Genomic DNA, 20,593 nt, shown 5'->3' on the forward strand with positions numbered 1-20,593 from the left:
CAAAAATCTATGACCTAGCATAAAAATCTAGCACAAAAATCCATCTAAATTGGCTTCTGAATCTTGCCTTAACCAGATATTTGCCATGGTGATTAAGCTGAAGGAATAACTGGATGCCAAGCTTCAAATTATGTATAACAATAGATCATAGCTGTTGTTCTTTGTATTGTATGTAGCTCCTGAATCTGGGAAGCAGAAGGGCAGAGAAGCATGTCCTTCGCTCAAAGAGAGGACTAAAGGTAACTTGACAGTTTGCTAGGGAATGAACACATTCACTTGCATACACTCAACTCCCTCACCCTTTCATTGGCCCCTTCCGGACATACAGAATAATGCACTTTCAATCCATTTTCAGTGCACTTCGAAGCTGGATTTTACTGTGCGAAATAGCAAAATCCTCTTGCAAACAATTGTGAAAGTGGATTGAAAGTGCATTATTCTGCATGTGCAGAAGGGGCCATAGTAATAATAGTGTCTCAGTTAATTGATTTTTGAATTACATCATCATGCAACAGGACCTGCACCGAAGGTGATATGTCAGCAAATCTGTCTCTGAGGTTGATATTTTTATTCCCTATGCTTTCCCTAAAATTCTGTCTAGCCAACTGGCAGTCATATAACTGTAGTTTATTATTCTATTTGTGATATGAGTCTCATCAAAGAAGACAATGGCACCCCCCATTTCCCCCTTGCTGAGAGATATTTTCCACTCAACCATTATTAACCCAATCTATCAATGAGGTTTGAATTTTTTTACACCTATCCAATCTATTTCGAGGAACATCTTATATCCCCCACTATCTTAATACTTTCTAGGTGAGGCTTTGGCAGATGTTCAGTGAATTCATTCCCATCAGCCTCTATCAGCATGGCCAATTGGCCATGCTGGTAGGGGCTGATGGGAATTGTAGTTCCTGAACATCTGGAGAGCCGCAGGTTCCCTACCCCTGTTCTAGGGTATAAAAGTAGCTCTGAAAACACCAGTACTTTGTTTCAGCCATTGAGTCACATCTCAGTCCTGGGTTCTACAGCCCCAAGGCTCAGCACCCAGAATGGCTGAAGATTCCAAGGCACACATGGGGAGGGTTCGAAAAAGGGAGCTGTTCCTTTCTTTGGGGGTTCTTTGTGGTTTGAGCTTTTTTTTTGGAGGAGAGGGGAACTTCTTGTTGGGAACTCTTATGACATTGTATTTCACTCTTAAGGATGACAGAAGGGAATGATGCTAAAGAGAGTTGCAGATGCAGCATCTTGCAACTACCCGAAACAGAGATAACATGCATTGTAAGCTTTTATATAATACCTGTCTTTTTTGTTCATTTCCCTTAGTGCACTAGATCCTATCCTTTGCAAAACCCTGAGTTTTTACCTTGTAGAAACAAAGTTTCGTTTAACTTGAAAGAGTCTGCACAAGTCCTTACCCACCTGCCTGGCTCCTTGACATGTTACTAAATGATACGCATGCAAGGCTGACTTCAAGCAAACATACAACAGAGAAGGAAGCAGGATTTCACCTGAAATGGTGGCAGCAATGGTAAAGGAAGGCAAAACAGTGGCTACTCTTACCCCATAGTCCACAACAGGTACTTTATTCTGCTAGGAAATATGTCCAGCTATCTGATAAGTTTATTTTGTTTCCTTTTTGCCTTTGTATGTTTTCCTAAACCATTTAAAGTCCCCGGTTTGATCTGTGTTTATTCCATCCCCAAATCCTTTCTAGCTTTTACATAGAAATAAGCTCCTTTCATTTTACAGCTCAGGTTTCTTCTTTTATTTTTCTCTTATGATAATTCAAATAGGCTGCTGTCCAAGGTCCTAACTGATCCAAAAGGTGCTGTTGCAGACAGCTTTTCCACAGCTAGTAGCAATAAAACAATAACAGCACTTCCCTCCTGGTTTTTTGGGTTACCACCACCTTTCTCAAGACAATCCTCTCCTAGGTCATCACCAAGGATACTTAAATATTTTCTCCAGTGTCTTTTTCATGATTTTAAATTGCACTGCTGAAGCTACTTAAACTAAATAAGCAGACGATTTTTTTTCATCACAGACCTTTGGGGTTTAGTATAGTTTTCCCTCAGTAAGGTTGCTTTACTTCAAGTGACAAAATATTCATTGAATATGGAGATTTTCACCAGGAGCTATCCATAGTGCTGACTAGCCATAGATAGCAAAACACGGACCTCTGCTGCCTTCTGCTGGACCTGTAAGCCAGATCAGTCTTGTCTTGCCATTGTTGCCTGTCTTATGAGTGTGCAGCTTTGCTTAACCAACTGAAAACTTTAAAAGCATTTGCCTAGTTCCACTGGGGTTGTGTTTGAGTCCGGGATTGTCTCACCAAAAAGCAACTCCTGGGTTGCTTTTGGTTGAGCAGGTGCCCCAGGATAGAACCTGAGAATAGAGTAAGAGGGGGGAGTTTCTCTTCATCCAGTTTCCTCCTTCTGCTGTGCCATTTACCTTTTCCCACCTGGCTTGGAATGGTTGTAGTTCTTCCTCTTTGGCTACTCCTGGGCATGCCCTTTAAATGCTTCTCCAAGAGAGGGCCAGTCCTGAGCTTAACCAGACTTCCCTCCCCAATCCAGTCCTGGGGAGTGACAAGTCCCAGGGTCAATGGATACTTGCCTTAGAGTGGTGAGCTCACTGGCCCTTCCCCTGGACTTTTTAAAATAGCTGGTTACCCCATCTGACTTCCCCTGAGTAGGTCAGTTCTTCCTGGTCTTTTGCCTCTTCTCCCACCATCTTGGTAGAGTTCTCCTGGGTCGCAGTGCCAAGGTCATTTCTGGTAGGAACTTAAGTGAGTTGGATTCTCTTGCTGAGCACATCACTGAAAGGTGGCTGGGTTGCTGCAAGCTCGCTGACTCCCCTGTACACTCCATCATGACAATACTCTGCTGCAACCTGACATACAACTTCCTTCACCTCAGGGCTGCTGTCATAGAATGACTGGTGGGAAATGCAGTCCCCTGGGATAAGTGCAGGAGCAGAGGTATGAACTCTGGACAGGGTTTTTTCAGGGCTCATCTTCCAAAAAACAACGCCCCCCCCCCCGCTTATTGGTCTCATTGCTATTAAAATGTTATGCCTATTTTTACTGTGACTTTGTGGTGAAGTGGTTGTACAATTGCTCTGAACCATAACTTGAACACCTATAGAAGAAGAATAATTTGGATGTATACCCTGTCTTTCTTTCCTGTAAGGAGACTCAAGGCAGCTTACAAACTCCTTCCCTTCCTCTCCCCCAACAGGCATCTTGTGAGGCAGGTGAGGCTGACAGAGTTTGAAGAGAACTGTGATTAGTCCAAGATCACCCAGCAGGCTTCATGTGTAGGAGTGGGGAAAGAAACCCAGTTCTACAGAGTAGAGCCCACCACTCTCAACCACTACACCACGCTTACTATCAATTGTGTGAAAAATATTAATAAATTATCTCCCATCACTATGTAAAATTTGGTCTAAAAAATCAACATTATTACCAGTGGCCGATTACACACAATATGCTTGTTGCATGATTGGAGGCAAATGTCGTCGCAGCAATATTTCTTGTATGGGCCTGTTTCCTCGAGCCTCACTTTCAGTTTTCATACTCTCCACAGCAAGCAAGACCACTTTTAGCATGACTTTTAATTTGCTTCATCTCCAGAGCAGGACAGATTTGCCAGTGAGCACAGCTTTGCCCTGGAGATCTTCCCTCCGCCTATGTCCAGCCTTCCCTCTCCCTCGCACAACTTTGCAAGCCTTCCCCCTCATCCCCCCCTCTACAAGTCTCTGTCTCCAGTGGCAGGAAAACCAGCAGCAAGAAGTGTTGTGTGAAGAGGAGGAGGAAAAACTTGCAGCTCTAGGTTGGTCCCCTTCTTTAGCAGCCTGTGGTCCAGGGACAGCTTCCTCACATGTAAATATGAGGAGAGCCCTCTGCAGGCCCACTGCACAGAGAAGAGTCCTGAGGTAAACATTCCATGCGTAATGAGCCAATGATTAACCAAACAGCAACAATTAAATCCTGGGTAGCAGAAAGGCAGGCAAGTGACTTTCTGATTTATGTGTGGTTGACAGAGTGTGTCGTAGGTGCAGGTAGTATGGAGAATGTTCACAGGTTTGGAGGTTGTACATAAACTTATTCTGGAGGGTGAAACACAAACTCTTCTCACTATTCAACATCCCTTGTGATTATACAGATTTGTTTAAATTAATTTACAACAAGATATAGGAAATCGATAGCATTTTAAAAATGCATGCTATCAAAAAGTCCTGTGACTATAGCTAGTAAGACTTACTTTTGATCCCGGAAAATAATCTCTCCTTCTTGGCTTTGCAGGATCCGCATTGTAAAAGTTTTCTGTAAGTGGAACAGCAATTCCCAATTTAGATGGTGGTCTGTAGTTAACCTGTTTGACATGACAACAGACGGCAATTTAGTACCACCCCACTTTTTGCTCATCACTACTCCTGCTGGTTTCAGCGATACTTGAAGCAAATCTGAATGTGTGTCATAGATCTTAAAAAATTATGCATGAAATTCTAGTGACTGAATAGAGCTTACATATTACATGATTTGATCAGTACAATGGAGATTCTAGATTTCAACTTGTACCCTACTATCCTGTCTTCTAGATTTTTATATATAACAAACAATATCAAAATAAAACATAATGAAACACATACAATACAATATTTCATACTCTGAACTACAGAAAGAAACAAAGAGACATAACTCATAACACATACAAAGAAACTCTTTCTTATCTTGTATTCCAAAATAGCAACAAAAAAACCATAATGCCCAGTGCTCAGTAAATTCATCTGAGTATTGATTTTTAAAAAATCTGAACCCTTTGCTGACATTGATTTAGCAAATAAGGAAGTATTCTGGACACAATGGAACCATTCACTCTCAGAGGGAGGTTCTAACTCAGTGGTGGCGAACCTATGGCACGGGTACCAGAGGTGGCACTCAGAGCCCTCTCTGGGGGCACGTGCAAACAGAGTCCCCCCCCCCCCCCACATATCTAGGCTGGCCTGGGCTGCTGGGCTGGATTATTAGTATTAAACCTAAGACCCTGTTTTGGGGAAGCAGTGTAGGTAACCCTGTTAAGCGCTGTTAAACACCACTGATATTCATGAAAAGAACTAAAGTGCAATCCTTTACCTGGGAGTAAGCTTGGTTGCTGGCAATGGGGCTTGCTTCTGAGTAAACCCTTTTAGGGTCGTGATTCACCCATTGGAAGAGTTGCACGGTTAGCAACTGACTACCACCAAGTTTACTCCCAAGTAACGAATGTCTCGGAGCTGACCGTTTTTTCTAAACTAAAACCTCAGCATTCAGGTTAAATTGCCATGTTGGCACTTTGCGATAAATAAGTGGGTTTTGGGTTGCAATTTGGGCACTCGGTCTCGAGAAGGTTCGCCATCACTGTTCTAACTTTTCCCATTTTCTGTTTCCTATTTAGCAGTGTTAAGTTGTCTGAAAAACAAACCATTATCCTGTCTATTATATTTTTCCTGACATTGCTCCAAATAGTTCAGGGGTTGGTTCTGTTTTTCTCAATCCTGAGTCTATAAATTTGCTCTAACTCCCTGAAACTCTAACTCCCTGAAACCACAAGATCCCTAAAAAGCAACCTATGCCTGTTGATAAATGAATCACATAGAGTTCCTTTAGCTGTGCTATTTTTTTACACATTCGCAGTTGTAGCGTGAGACACGAAATTTGCATCCCATTGTTTTAACAAGCTTTAACTATGTAACCCTGGCCTTCATCCCCTGCCTTATAAAATATTGAAGTTCATATTATTTCTCATACCATGTGCTGCAAAAATGCCAGTTTTCATGTTTGTATGGGTGGATAGCAGAGTGTCCCAGCCAACAGCAAGCCTAAGGCAAAACAGCCTGTTTTCAGAAAGTTAATCTATGAGTTACTCCAGGCAATTATCTGGACGTCTCATAACAAGGACATGCATCTTTGATTATCTTACCCTACCAGAGTACTTCAGTGATATAATGGAATCTGCACATCTCCTGAACGCCACACCTCGCTAAGCTGCTTTTGGAAGCTCCCTGATACTTTGCTTTTGAGAAAACCTTTCTCCAAACCATTGCTTTCTCCCTGAATTTCCTCAACCTATTGATACACTTTCCCTAAAACCAATCAATCCCTTCCTAATCTGATGCCTCAGCCAAATTTGAATAACCTCAGTGGAGGCTCCAAAGAGTTACTCTGCATAAAGCCATTCTGTGCTTCCTGATTTAATCTAAGAGCAACTGACTCCATTGTCCCGGGAATTAGAATAATAGATAGCGCTTTTTGATTAGCTCAAGCCAGCAAGTCCAGCATGGGAAGTTCCAGAGAATTTAGGAAAACGAAACTTAAACTTACCTGTTCCCACCCCTACCTGCGCAAAATAAAAATACTGTGCACCCCAACTCCAGTGCTCAATACTGGCTTGCACCTCTCTTGGTCTAGTTAAGTTGAGACATGATATCGTCCTTTGCCTGGATTCAGATGCTGGTCATTTGAATCCTTGCCTTCTATAAGATCTTCTTCAGCTGAATTTAGGTAACGTATAGTCCCCGCTTCCCCAACTCCCTGCGCTATCATCCCACCTATCTTTCCTACCTATCTATATACTAGGAACTGTGTGTATGTGCCTTAACGTCTCACTGTGTGATTGTTTGGACCAAAATTTGTATAAAAACATATTTAAAACTACAATTTGGTCTTTTGTGAATTCTCTGCAGATACATTTCAAGCCGTTTCTGGTATACATAGTCTTAAAAGATCCCTACCCAGCCTGCCTCTTGAGTTATTTTCCCCATTGCTATTTTAAAATAGTTGTGTGCTGTTACACTCTTAGCAGTTGGTGGAGATTCCTTAGAAATAAGTTCACAACCTGTGAAAGCTGGGTAACAACTAAATATGCATTAATTTTTAGTCATCTTGCAGACAAAAGGCCATGGGCCCTGCAAAAGCAGAATGTGAAGATATATGTACTGTATATCTAATGGAACAAGCCATTAGCTTTTGACTTTCCATAGAAGGAGCAGAGCAGAAAATTTCACAATAAATAAAATACAACACCAACAGTTTAAAAAATATGCCTTCAGAAATAATTTCCATGTAATCCCATTTAACCATATAATCTGTGCAATTAATAAGTACCTGACGGTATAGACAACCACTGAATGAATGAATAAATGCATGAAAGCAGGCCATGAGAAGACCAAAAGCCATAGGAGTAAATAAACCACCAGTAGGAAGCTCCCCAGACGACCTCTACTCTGGTAACTGATAAGAGCCAAAGTCAGCTCCCTACTAGAGAAAAAAGCAATGAATAAAGGTGCATGTTGGCAAAGTTCTGAAAAGTTTGTGGCTCAAGAATACCTCACTGAGTCACAGGATCAGAACTGATGGGTGCCAAGATGACCGTACACAGCAAAAACCCCTGATCTACTGGCAAAGGCAAGGAGAAACAGGAATAGGCTTTAAGATCTAAGGTCACTTGAGGTGGAGCAGGGACCTGTGGAGCATCAATTTTTCCCTTGAAGGTCTCTCCTGACTGATCAACACCAAAGGCCCAGCCAGACATTTTATCTAAAGATGTCCCTTAAAGATAAATCCTGATCAAGCTGCCTCAAAAAACCTGGCCATACACTGAAAGTGCATGAGAAGGGTGAGCAAGTATGCAGGTGTGAGTCTGTGACAGCAGGCTTTTTGTTGGGCATATTCTGTAATCAATAAAGCTGCAGCTGTGTTTTCGAAGCACACTGGAGTCCCTTATCTTCCCTGCTACCTGAGCTAGCAATACATCCTAGTGAAAATTGGTTGGTGGATGGCTGGAGCCTGATCACCTCTCCCCCGTCTCCTGGCTGCCCTTAAAATTATTTTCTAACTCTAGGCCTTCTCCTGTCACTGCTACACAAGTGTTGTATTGTGCCTGTGAGTTAGTAGCATCAATTGAACGTTCAGCTTCATTCTGAGACTAGGTTGATGATCGTGAGGAACAGGGCTTATTCAGAGAAGTACCCCAATAACGCAGCTTCCTCCCGCTATTTCTGAAAAGGGGTTTAAATGTTCCTGTTCCACAGAGTTTTGAGGGTCACTGGGCTCAAGATTTTAAATTGTTGTGATTAAAAAAACCTCATAAAATTTATACACGAACACGTTCTTTTTATTTTGTAATGAATTTAGTTATTTTATGCTCGTGCATTTACGCAGTTTTAGGGACTGATATTCTCTATGGGTGATTTTAAAGGTAGAAGACCAGGCTATAAATGCACTTAAAAAGTGTGGAACAGAAGCTGAGTGGTTAATTGATTCCCCCTGCACCATACTTTCTCTCGAGCCGCATTAAAGTTAGGGTCACTTTAATGTTCTCATGAATATGTCTTTGGGATCCTCTGTCATGCAGCCTTGCAATACACTAGGGCATACCTTGCCCTAACCTTGTCCAAAGGCGTTGGGAAGGACAGAAAAGAGACTGAAAGAAATAATTAATAATTTGACAGGTAAGAGTTTTGGATCCTTACCGGTAAATTCTTTAAATATTTTGAGGCGTTGGCCCTTTGCGATAGCCAGTCTGAAGCAGAGAGTTGAACAGGCAGAGTGTAGTGCATTACTTTAAGATATGAGCAGGAATTCCTCAATGTTAATATAAGGGTTGTGACATCACAAACAAGGGATGCTTGTACGATAATCACAGAAATGGAGGTTTTACCCTAGGAAAGTTTATAAAAAACAACAACCCAGAAACATATTTCTCCAACATAATACAACATAAATGGTTTGTTTATTTAATTCATTCATTTGTACTCTGTCTTCTTCCCCAATGGGGATCCAAAGCAGCTTACATTGTTCTCCTCTCTTCCACAACAACACTGTGAGGTAGGTTAGACTGAGGCCCCTTCCGCACTTTCAATCCACTTCCAGTTCACTTTACAGCTGGATTTGACTGTGCGGAATGACAAAATCCACTTGCAAACAATTGTGAAAGTGGATTGAAAGTGCATTATTCTGCAGGTGCAAGTGTGCTCTGAGAGAGTGACTGGTCTGAGGTCACCCAGCAAGATTACATGTAACAAGTGAACATTTGAACCCAAGTCTCCCCAGGTATGAGTTCCACTCTCTTAACCATCACACCTCACTAGAATAATGGATTTCCTACCATAAGCTCTTTCCATGAACCAGAAGCGTGGGGGGGGGGGGGAATGGGGCCCAGCTGCCCCCACACCCCATTTACCTTAGCCCACCGAAGGAACAGCCTGGTGGTGGCCCAAGCTGCTCCTTCAGCTGGTGGAGGCTCTGCTGGCTGAAGGAGCAGCCTGGTAGGGTGGGGCAGAGGGGAGGGATGTAGGGGGTGATGCTCCACCCCCACTTGACCAGCTGCCATGCGCCCGAGACATGTGGCCCCACAGGTCCCCATGAGCGCTGTGCCTCAGCCATGAACACATGGCCATTAAAACAATGCCTTTTTTGTCTGCCTTCAGAGTATGTTTTGGGAAAGGTTTCAGATGCTGTAACTTTAACTGTAATGATTCAGCAATTCTCATTTGATAAAATGCTCCCCCCCCCCAGATATTTTAATGGATAGTAATCCAATAAGCAGAAATAAAATATGTGTCAATGGTCCCAATCTAGTAAAATTTAGTTGCAATTACATTCCACAACGCAAGTTAGTCATGAGTAATTTAACATTTCATTGTTTTTAAGAGACCTTACAGCACAGTGCAAACTCACTGAGAGTTACTGTCAAGTTGCATAGTGTAAAGCAGGCAGTACTGGGAAGAACAGCCTGGTATGACTTTGCATATTAAGCCCATACATGTTTTATGAGACATTCTTAGTAATGCTGTTAGTCTGTTACCTGATCAAAAAATCGACTTTGAACTTGCAGTTTAATTATATAACTATCAGTGTTATCCCAGTACTCTTCTATGTTCATATCCAGTAGATTGGGATTTCCCACTATTACCTCAGCTTGGTGCATCTGAAATATTTGATGAGCTGTAAAGGGGAGAGGGGGAAACACCAAAAGTGATGCTGAATGCTAAAGGAGCAGCAGTGGCGTAGGAGGTTAAGAACTCGTATATCTAATCTGGATTTTCAGCTCTGCGGCCTGAGCTGTGGAGGCTTATCTGGGGAATTCAGATTAGCCTGTACACTCCCACACACGCCAGCTGGGTGACCTTGGGCTAGTCACAGCTTCTCAGAGCTCTCTCAGCCCCACCTACCTCATAGGGTGTTTGTTGTGAGGGGGGAAGGGCAAGGAGATTATAAGCCCCTTTGAGTCTCCTGCAGGAGAGAAAGGGGGATATAAATCCAAACTCCTCTTCTAAATATCTCCTGTGTTCCCTACTGTAAGAAACCCAAGAAGAACCAACCAATCAGCTTTCTACCCCCCTCCCCCCACCCCACCCCCGGTCCAGCCTCTGGCCTCTCATTGGCTGTGAAGCTCCGGTGGGATGTAGCTTCTCAGTTTGCTTTCCTGCTCTTTCTGGAAAAAGGCGGGAGCCGGTGCATGCTGGGAGTTGCAGTCCTGACAGAACATAAATAGAGCCCTGCTAGATCAGAGTAGACTAGGTTCATCTAGTTCAGCATCCTGTTTCACACACAGACCAACCAGTTGCCCTGGAGGGCAAGCAAGGAATAGCGGCTGAGAGCCTCCCTTGCTGCTCTCTCAAAGAATGGTATTCAGAGGTTTGCTGCCTCTGGATATGGAGACTTCCTTCAGTCACCATATCTAGCTGCCATTGAGAAACTTCTCCGTGAATCTAATTCTCATTTAAAGCAATCTGTGCTCCTGGCCATCTCTTCCTCCACTGGCATTGAATCTCACCGTTAAATTACACATTGAGTAAAGAAGCATTTCCTTTTATCTGTTCTGGACCTATTTTCCCAACAATTATGGGAGAGGGACGAAAAAAAGATACCTATTTCTACTTTTTCCTCACCATGCATACTTTTATAAACCTCAATCATATTTAGCTGTCTTTTTGCAGAACTGAAAAGTCCCACACACTCCAGGTTTCCCTCACAGGAAAAGTGCTCCCATTCCCTAATCATTTTAGTTGCTCTTCTTTTACTTCTTCCAATTCCTCAGTGTCTTTTTTGAGATATGGTGACACCACTGCACACAGTGTTCCAGTTGAGGTTGCACCATAGCTTTATACAAGGCCATCACAATGTTGGATGTTATATTTTCAGTCCCATGTAGTTTGCTTTTTTCAGTAATATGACACAGTGGGTCAGCATTTTGATTGAGCTTTCTACAGTCTTGGCTGACTCTCACCAAGTCTAGACAGCCAGTGGCAATTTTCAATTGTCCCAACTGACAGTTGTCCCAACTGAATCATGCTGTGGAAGCAGTGCATGCCTGTGCTGACGGATTCACCTGCCCTGGTGTACTTATCCTGGTGGAGGGGCAGAAATGCTGGCGAGTGGTCATCGCTGTGCCCTGCAGCACCCAGACACGGAACCCAGTGCCATTTCAGCACTCCCACTCCACTGCTAGTCATATTGGTGCACCAAGAACATGGTGGTGATAGTCCCGGGTATGGAGCTAACATTAGTTGGCTTCCATCATGGGCTTGCGGAAGTTGCGTCGCAGTCCTGGCTCTCAGACTTTCACTACCATTTTGGATGACATTAGTCAGTCAGACCCAACTGAGGGCTCTCTGGAGGTAGGGCTTTTTCTCTTTGTTGTTTGCCTCCCAGTGCCGCCGGAAAGCCCTCTTGGAAGTGGCAGGGCATCACTGTGTACCACCACCAGGGCTCTGGATGAGGCTGCCTGTCTCTCACTCTGGCACACTCTGGTATCACATCAACCCTTAAAACAGTTTAAAAGTTATATTTGAATGAAACATACCAAACTCAGACGCTAGCACTTCCAATAAAACTCCCTCAATAGACCATCCAATAGGTCTAAGCCTCCACCTCTGCTGCTATATACACATTATTTGCCTAGTCCAAAGAATGATCTGTGCCGAAATTCACAGAGATAGATACAGGGGCTCAATCAGGGATAAGAATTCCAGAATGTCAGGACAGAAAGAGGAAATCCCAGAAGTGCAAACAGCAGAGTTGCCTCCCTAGGGAACTGAAACAGCAATGTTTGACAGCAATACCGTAGCAAAAAGACCCATCCACACAATGCTCTTGTTTTAAGAACTGTTTGCTTTCAGTCACTGGGAATCTTCTGTGCCAATTTGTTCATTTCTTCTCATTTCTCTCAACCCCCATCGACCGGGGAACAGTGGAGCAGGAAGGATGGAAGTGTGGTTCCATCAACTGGAGCTTCTGGCAGAGAGAGGCTACTGGTTGAAAGTGAGGTGGGTTCTCTATCCAGAGATGTAAATTACCTTGAATGCTTTCAAAAACACTGTGTGAATGTGTATTGTTAACAGCATTTATAACATAGATTTTTAAAAATGGGGTATTAAATTATATTAATAACTATTGGCCATGTTGGTAAAATGGAATGTCCTTGTTTGGAAGTTATATATCTCTGAACATTGGAGGGAGGTGGGTGGGCAGGAGCAGCAGCAGAGGAAAGCTGTTGCCTTTGTACACTGTTCCCTTAAATAGGACACTGGACCAGACGGATTCTCAGTCTGATCCAGCAGGGCTCTTGATATACAATACTTGCAGCAAACAGCCTCATAATATTGTCAACATTATTATCCCTGCGCTGCCAGACTGGATTGCCTACAGCCCGCAAGTAATTTTTTTTTGACAGAGAAGAAGAGTTTGGATTTATACCTACCTTTGTCTCCTGTAAGGAGTCTCAAAGCAGCTTACAAACTCCTTCCTTTCTTCTCCCTACAACAATCACCTTGTGAGGTAGGTGGCGCTGAAAGAGTTCTGAGAGAAATGTGACTGGCCCAAGGTCACTTGGCAGGCTTCATGTGCAGGAGTGGGGAGACAAATCAAGTTCACCAGAAGAGAGTCATGTGGAGGGGTGGGGAATCAAGTCCGGTTCTGCAGGTTAAAGCCCTTACACCACTGCAAGCTTTTGACAGAAAGAACTGGTGTCTTTTTGATCAATCATCATATACTCTGCCTCAGCTTTGTGAAGAAGACTGATTTGAATGGAATTTTGGTATCACATCAGAGGCATCTGATGGGGCCCCCATATGGGAAATATCCTAGTTCTGACTTTATTACTAATTCCAAGGAACTATATGTAAGAGGAGAATCAGAAGTTAATTCTTTGCTATATGGTCTTATTGGGAGTGTGGCTATGAGGTGTTCTGAACATAACTGACCACCACACAGAGGCGTAGCAAGGGGGGAAAGCGCCCAGTGCACTGGTGCGTCCTCCACCCCTGCCCCGCCCCAGAACGCCCCCATCCCACCCCGGAATGCCCCCTGGAACACTCTCTTGCCACATCCCCACAGAGGCGCACGCCCATTGTGTCACACGCCCCCCCGCCCCTTTGGAGCCACCACACCTCTGCCACCACACGACATAAAAGGTGGATTTTGTTGGATTGCCTTTCAGCAATATTTAGAAAGAGGGTGCTATTATCATAAGGTACTGAAAGATTTCATTTAAATGATATTTTCTCATAGCATGTTATATAGGTTGTTCTGATAGAGCTAAAAATCTGGAGTAAGTGCAAGATCTCAAATACCTTACCTACATTAACTGGTGTTACTCTGAATGAAAAATCAACTTTTGACCCAAGATCCAAGTATTTTATGGAATGGACTGGTAAATCATCAAGCTGCTGCATTGTGTATCTACATCTGTCAACAGTAACTCTCCATTTTCTTCCATTTGTAGTGCCAAAGTCATACAGGAACCACCGTCTGCTTTCAAAGGCAATATTTGTAGGTGCTCGGTTCGGCATAGTGGCATCAGCTAAAGCATTGTGGTCATCTATAACTTCAGTAATGAGGAAACTGCTGAATCCTGGAATCACAACCGTTTTCTCAACATCAGATGCTTGAAATATGTGAGTATCTACAAAATAAGAAGGTTCGTATTTTAACACATAAAAAGCTGAAATTGATATGAATATTTTTTCTATTAATGCCAATTTGTTTTATCACTGATTGATGTTACTTGCATCTGAAAACATGGTTGGGAGGGTCTTAGGCATTTTGAATTTAAGCTATAACTTAGCTTTGATATATTTTTGTTGTTTAGATTTCAATATGAGCCAATTTTAATGATGAAGGAACCATTGTTTGTGTGAATAGGCAACAGCAGGCCACACTAGATGTTATATTTAATGATTTGTGCAAAATGTTCAGTTGTAATAACAATATTGGTTATAATGATTAGGTTCTCTTTTTTTCTCCCTCTTCTTAAGATTTCCCATGTTCAGATAAAGAAATACCTGTACGGTGTATTTCTGGATGTTTCCTTTAATAATATTGCTTTGTGGTTATGATCCCTGAGAAAGGCCAAAAATGCCTAAACACTGGTAATTTATGATGTTTGTATTATCAACAGTATCTGAGATCTGTGCAACAGTTTATACTGATTTTAAAAATGTGTAGTCTTTATTCCAGCCCCTGTGTTTTTAACAAACCTTTTGTATACACCACATAATAAATATAATTATTTTGTTGTAAATTTCACAGTTTTTAGCTCAACCTTTGAGACTCCCTGTAATTTTCTGAGTTCTTTCTTCCCCCTTTTTTGTTGTTTGATTGCAAATTTGTTATACACCATGTTCATGCTATTCAGATGTGGTTTGTGCTCTCTGGACCACAGATGAAAAGACCTCCCATTAGTATCATATTCAGCCCTGGATTTTGGGGGAGAGGGTGTTTGGGCATTAGAAGTAACCCTTAAGAGCCATTTAAGTGCATCTTAAATGTTTTTGGATATGCTCATGTTCCACTACCTCAAGTACATCTATGAGTAAGAGATTTCTTGCCTCTTGAAAGGCACCCTTAATCTCATTTGCCTTCTGATCTGCAAATCAGTAAGGACCCTTTGGGCCTACAGGTTCCAACACCTCATCCTTAGTTTGTCCTCTTAGAGCAGGGGTGTATCTGCCAGAGGGACATGGGGTATCACATGTCCCTGGGCTCACGCCATCTAATCACATGAGGGGGCCGCTGGGCCCAGGCTGCGCTCGCTGGTTCCAGGTGGTAGACCTGGACGCCTTGCCAGCTCCGGCCGGTAGACCTGGGTCCAGCTTCAAGTGGTAGGCCTAGACACTGGCTCCAGCTCCAAGTGGTAGACCTGGATGCCTGGTCGCCGGCACCAGCTCCAAGTGGTAGACCTGGACGCCGGCTACAGCTCCAAGCAGTAGGCCTAGACACTGGCTCCAGCTCCAAGTGGTAAACCGGGTGTCTTGCTAGCTCCGGGTGGTAGACCTGAACGCCAAAGGGTTTTTTTTTCAGATTTTGCACCTGGCTCCATTCTCCCTAGATACGCCTCTGTCCTAGACACTCAAACAGTTTTCCATAGCCATTTGCTAGTGCACCTGATACCATTTTCCCTCCCGCAGCATTCACAGCTATTGCTCCCTGTTACTTACTTGCTCTGTTTAGTAATTTAGAAAAATATCAGTTGTGTATTTGGTGAAGAAGCAGGGGAAAGAGCAACAGCACTGAAACCAATAACTGGTTGAAACAAGCCAGTGATAGTCTGCAAACAAATAGTTAAAACAAACCTTGGCGTTATATTGCAAAGATGTCCACTTTTTATGTGTACCACTGAAGGCCTGCTTTGGACAAGTATAGCTTAACACAGTGGTATCCACAGTGGTATCCACTTTTTGACCCTGCAGGCAACTTTGGAATTCTGACACAGGGTGGTGAGTGCAACCACAAAATGGCTGCCACAAGAGGTGGAGTCAGTCACAAAATGTTAAGTAAGGTCATGCATAACTCTAACTCAGGGGTCTTCAAACTATGGCCCTCCAGATGTTCATGGACTACAATTCCCATCAACCCCTGCCAGCATGGCCAAGTGGTAAGGCTCATGGGAATTGTAGTCTATGAACATCTGGAGGGCCATAGTTTGAAGACCCCTGCAAACTCATCAACATTTCAGACAAAGCTTTACAGGATGCTTTTAATATGGATTTTTTAAAGAAAATATTTTTCTTGCATACAAACAGCTTTCCTTCAGTCATGCAGCGATGGCAACCTCTATGAAAACCAGTTTTTAAAACGCTGCAGTCAGTTGGATCCTCAATCAGAAGCCCTACTGGCGACTTTCTATCACTTCATAGGTACCAAGAAGGATGATGGTAGGTGCCATGGTGCCTAGGGATACCTTAATACTACTGAAATGTCCTCATTACCATGTGATCAATACATTCTTAACTCACTTGAAGGACTAAGCTGAAGCTTAAATGCAGTAGTGTCAGGATCAGGTGGCAGAATGGTTAAAGTATTTAATACACAAGGGCTGCTGGTGCTAGCCTCAACAGGGAATCGATCCAAAACTTCAACAAAGACAGATGTTAAAAATTCTGGAGGATCGTCGTGCTCATAAACTTTGCTGATTATGCCTGATCCTCCCAACCTGAATGGAAAAAAGCACATTTAGAGGACAATGCCAACCTATACTTTAAACACAATTAATTATAGCATGTTCAGAACTTGTCGCATTTGGCTTTTTCCAAACTAGTACCCATATATCCTAAAGAGAGTGTGTGTGGTGCTCATGAATTTCACTGATCAGGGAACAGATAACTGGCCTTTGATGGAGAATGTTAATGGCTGAAAGAACATGAGATCAGGAAAGAATATGATCCATATCCAGAGCATAGGATGCCTGATAATTGCATTTCCTAAGCAGGTAAGTCTGTCTTGCATTACAGGAGGAAATTAATTGAGCTTGTAGAAAATGTCTCTGGGACATGCTTTCCTATTTCCTGGAATACGATTATATTACCTGCTCTAATAGAAACTTTGGTGACCTGACAGGCTATTCTACCTGGCCTAGCTTGTGGACTGGAGTCTGACCAAAATCAACCACTGAGCTTTGGACTCAAATGCTTGATTAAGGGCAAAAAAAAAAAAGGGGGGGGGAGCTACTTCTGCCATGGAAGCAGAATCCTATCTCCAGGAAAAGTACAGTTCCCAATCCCACTGTTTTCCAGCCTCGTCTTCATATAAATAGATACATATCAGAAGAGCTATTTCTAAATGAGCATCTCTCGTGGCACGTTTCTCCATCATGTATTTGATACTTCCATTTTCGAGCCTGAAAGTTATGTTTTAAACATTAATACAAAATATATGCCGGGGTCCCCAACAATTTTGAGCTTGCAGTTAACTTTAGAATTCTCACATAGTGTGGTCGGCGCAGCCCCAAAATGGCTACTACAAAATGGCAGCCACTGGAGGCACAGCCAATCAGTAAATGGCTGCCTCAGCTTACTTTTAGTGACACAGTGAAGATCCTTGTGTTGTGGGAGTAGCAGCTGTTGAAGCAACATTCTTTAAAAAATCTGAACAGCCAAACAGTTCTTCAGTGGCCCATTAATGCCTTATTTATTTTATTTTATTTTTTGGATTTATAAACCGCCCCTTGTCACCTGTCCCCTCTCAAATTCCTAAAAATACTTGGTGGGTACCAGGAAAAGGGACCTCTGATACTGCTAAAAATGTAAGATGGAATTACTCTAGAAGCAGTCATAAAGAAAACATGGGCTCCTGTAAACAATTAAAAATCAAAGCCAACATTCTTGCAAAATAAAGGAAATCATACTACAATCTAATAGAAGCGAATAATAATAATTTGGATTTATACCCCATCTTTCTCTCCTGTAAGGAATCTCAAAGCAGATTACGAACTCCTTCTCTTCCTCTCCTCACAACAGATATCTGGTTAGGTAAGTGGGGCTGAGAGAGTTCTGAAGAACTGTGACTAGACCAAGGTCACCCAGCTAGCTTCATGTGTAGGTGTGGGAAAATAAATCCAGTTCACCAGATTAGAGTTACACTACTTTGATTCTCAATAAATAAACTGACCCAATTGTCATGATCAGGGAAAGTCTTTACTTCCTGTTGTTTGGTCTCACAGCTAATTTACCTATATTTACCAGATATATGGCAGACTTGCAAAGATCTCTGTGAGAGACAGAATGCTGTTAATGTTCATTTTAATTACTATGCTGTTTGCATTTGTTTTAGTGTATTTTATGAGTGTAAAGCCAAGGGATGTGCAATCCCTTGGACATTTAGAAATGTCTAAATTCTACAACTTTGAATAGAGTTTAGACATTTCTACCATACAACAAATCTTTATTACTATAGAACCCATGGAACAATGGGATATTCCTTGATAAACAAATCTTAGAACATTTAGTATGACTGATATTTACCCATATTTTAATGCTTTTCCTATGTACAGATTATAGAATCTTGGCTCTGTCTCATTTCCTTGTGGATTCAATAGACTATGACTAAAAAACATCATCTGCTCTTCAGTGATGTACTGTGGAGCTAAAGGACCATCAAAAGCTAAATCATCCTCCTAGAACAAAGAGAGAAACATCTCTTGATATTCATTAATATAACATTTGCAAAATTAGCAAGAGTAATTCTTAAAGACAAATCAATATATTATGCCCATGAAAGGACAGAAGAGTTTGCTCATCTGGTATTCTTTGAATGGTCATCTGTGAAGTCACACTAATAGGAACTCAAGCTGACATAGAATCAAAGAGTTGAAAGGGTCATATAGGCTATCTAGTCCAATCCCCTGCTCAATGCAGGATCAGCCTAAAGCATTCCTGAGAAGTGTTCATCCAGTTTCTGCTTGAAGACCACTAGTGAGGGGAAGCTCACCACCTCCCTTGGCAGTCGATTCTACAGCTGAACTACTCTTATTGTAAAAAAAATTCTTAATATCCAGCTGGTACCTTTCTGTCTGTAATTTAAATTCATTATTGTGAGTCATACTCTTCTGACACCAGGAATAGCTCCTTGCCCTACTCTATGACAACTTTTCAAATACTTCAAGAGAACAATTATGTCCCTCCTCAACCTCCTCTTTTCCAGACTGAACATTCCCAGTGCCTTTCCTCATAGGGATGACTCCAGGCCCCTAATCATCTTCATCACATTCCTCTGTACCTGCTTCATTCTATCCACATCTTTTTTCAAGTGAGATTCCAGAACTGAACACATTACTCCACATGCAGCTTGACCAACGCTGGTACTACGACGTCTTGTGATTTGGATGTTATACCTCCGTTGAGACACACCCGAGGATGCATTAGCCTTTATTGCTGTAGAGACTATAGAGGTTGCAGTAGACCACAGAGAGTGTATTCTAACCATCACCAAGAGCAGCTTGTGTGCAGTTTGTAGCAACGTGAAATGGAGTCCAATATCCAACTGCTATGATGCTGCAATAACCATTTCTGCTAATTCTTGTAAGCCGTATAATATATAAATGGACCAGAGTGCTCTCTAAAAGTTATTCTTTCCAAATAAGATGCTAAAGCATAATGGATACAGCAGGAGTGCAATGCTCATCCTGCTTTTGAGAAAGGTAGTGAAAATATACTCGTGGAATCTGGTCTTGGTTGAGGTATAAGGTAGGTACCATCTTGGACAGAAAGGTCACATCCCAATGTTATCCAAATGAAACGATAGTGGGGGGACGCCACGCAAAGAATGCAGTGCATGCTCTCTCTTTGGAGACATGATAACTCCCCAAGATGTTGTTTTAAGGGACAGTAGCCTTAAATTGCACGTATCCAGAGGGTCAAATTATTTCACTGTAAACAGGATCAGAACTGATGATCCTACAGTGGAAGAGGCTTACAGAGCAATCCTAAGGAGAGTTACTCCAGTCTAAGCCCATTTGAAATGAAAGGGCTAGGACTGGAATAATTTTCCTTAGGACTGCACTGGGCAAAGTCTAACCATGCATCTGAAAAAAAGCTTTGAGAGCTGCTTGAGAGTACCAAAAATGACTGAAGATTGACTGCTTGTAGTGAAGATAGCTGCAATATGTATTCTCTGAGAAGAGACTTCAAGGCTTAGAGAGCACAGCTGCATGAGAAACTCCAAGGCTGTTGAAAATGTGCACATGATCCAGTCCAGCTCTACAGATGCCACTTAGTGCAGGAAACATTTCCACTTTGACACTTATGAGTGTCTAATGGACAGTTTTCTGGCATTCAATAAAACACAAGACAGATCAACAGAGAGAAGCTGAGATAGTTTCTCCAAGCTGTCAAATCCCTACAGAAAAACAATGTAGCCAATTATCATCTGGTCTCTGATCTACCATTTCTGAGCAAAGTGACAGAGAGAGTTCTAGGGAATCAACTTCTTATCTTCTTGGTTAACTCATCAGCCCTACACACTTTTCAATCCGGCTTCAGGCCAAGCTATGGAACAGAAATGGTCCTGCTAGCTTTAGTTGATGACTTCCAGATGTGTAGCGCCAAGGGGGCGAGTGTGTGTGTGATGCACCAGGTGTGCTCCGGTGCAGGGGCATTCAGGGGGTGTGGCGTGGCGTTCTGGGATGGGGTGGGGTGTGGCATGAGCGCAGGGCATAGATGTGCCCCGGGTGCAGTTCCCCCTCACTCAGGCCCTGATGACTTCTCTTGTTGAGCCTCTCTCTTGTTCTTTTTAAAAATGTATCCACAGTGCTTGATACAGTAGATCATG

The 20,593-nt window shown here is 42.5% G+C and overlaps 1 protein-coding gene across 1 annotated transcript in view; it reads right to left on the reverse strand.

Moving 5' to 3' along the window:
* CATSPERB (cation channel sperm associated auxiliary subunit beta) overlaps positions 1-20,593 on the reverse strand; it is a 72,603-nt gene that overhangs the window by 12,073 nt on the left and 39,937 nt on the right. Inside the window, exons 13-19 of the mRNA XM_048484628.1 lie at positions 19,043-19,206; positions 18,289-18,440; positions 16,285-16,481; positions 13,626-13,952; positions 9,852-9,991; positions 8,518-8,706; positions 4,269-4,379 (exon numbers count right to left, since the gene is read on the reverse strand). Coding sequence (XP_048340585.1) covers positions 4,269-4,379; positions 8,518-8,706; positions 9,852-9,991; positions 13,626-13,952; positions 16,285-16,481; positions 18,289-18,440; positions 19,043-19,206 — 1,280 coding nt within the window. The remainder of the gene's footprint in view (positions 1-4,268; positions 4,380-8,517; positions 8,707-9,851; positions 9,992-13,625; positions 13,953-16,284; positions 16,482-18,288; positions 18,441-19,042; positions 19,207-20,593) is intronic.

Source organism: Sphaerodactylus townsendi, linkage group LG02 (assembly GCF_021028975.2).
Source record: "Sphaerodactylus townsendi isolate TG3544 linkage group LG02, MPM_Stown_v2.3, whole genome shotgun sequence".
NCBI lineage: Eukaryota > Metazoa > Chordata > Lepidosauria > Squamata > Sphaerodactylidae > Sphaerodactylus > Sphaerodactylus townsendi.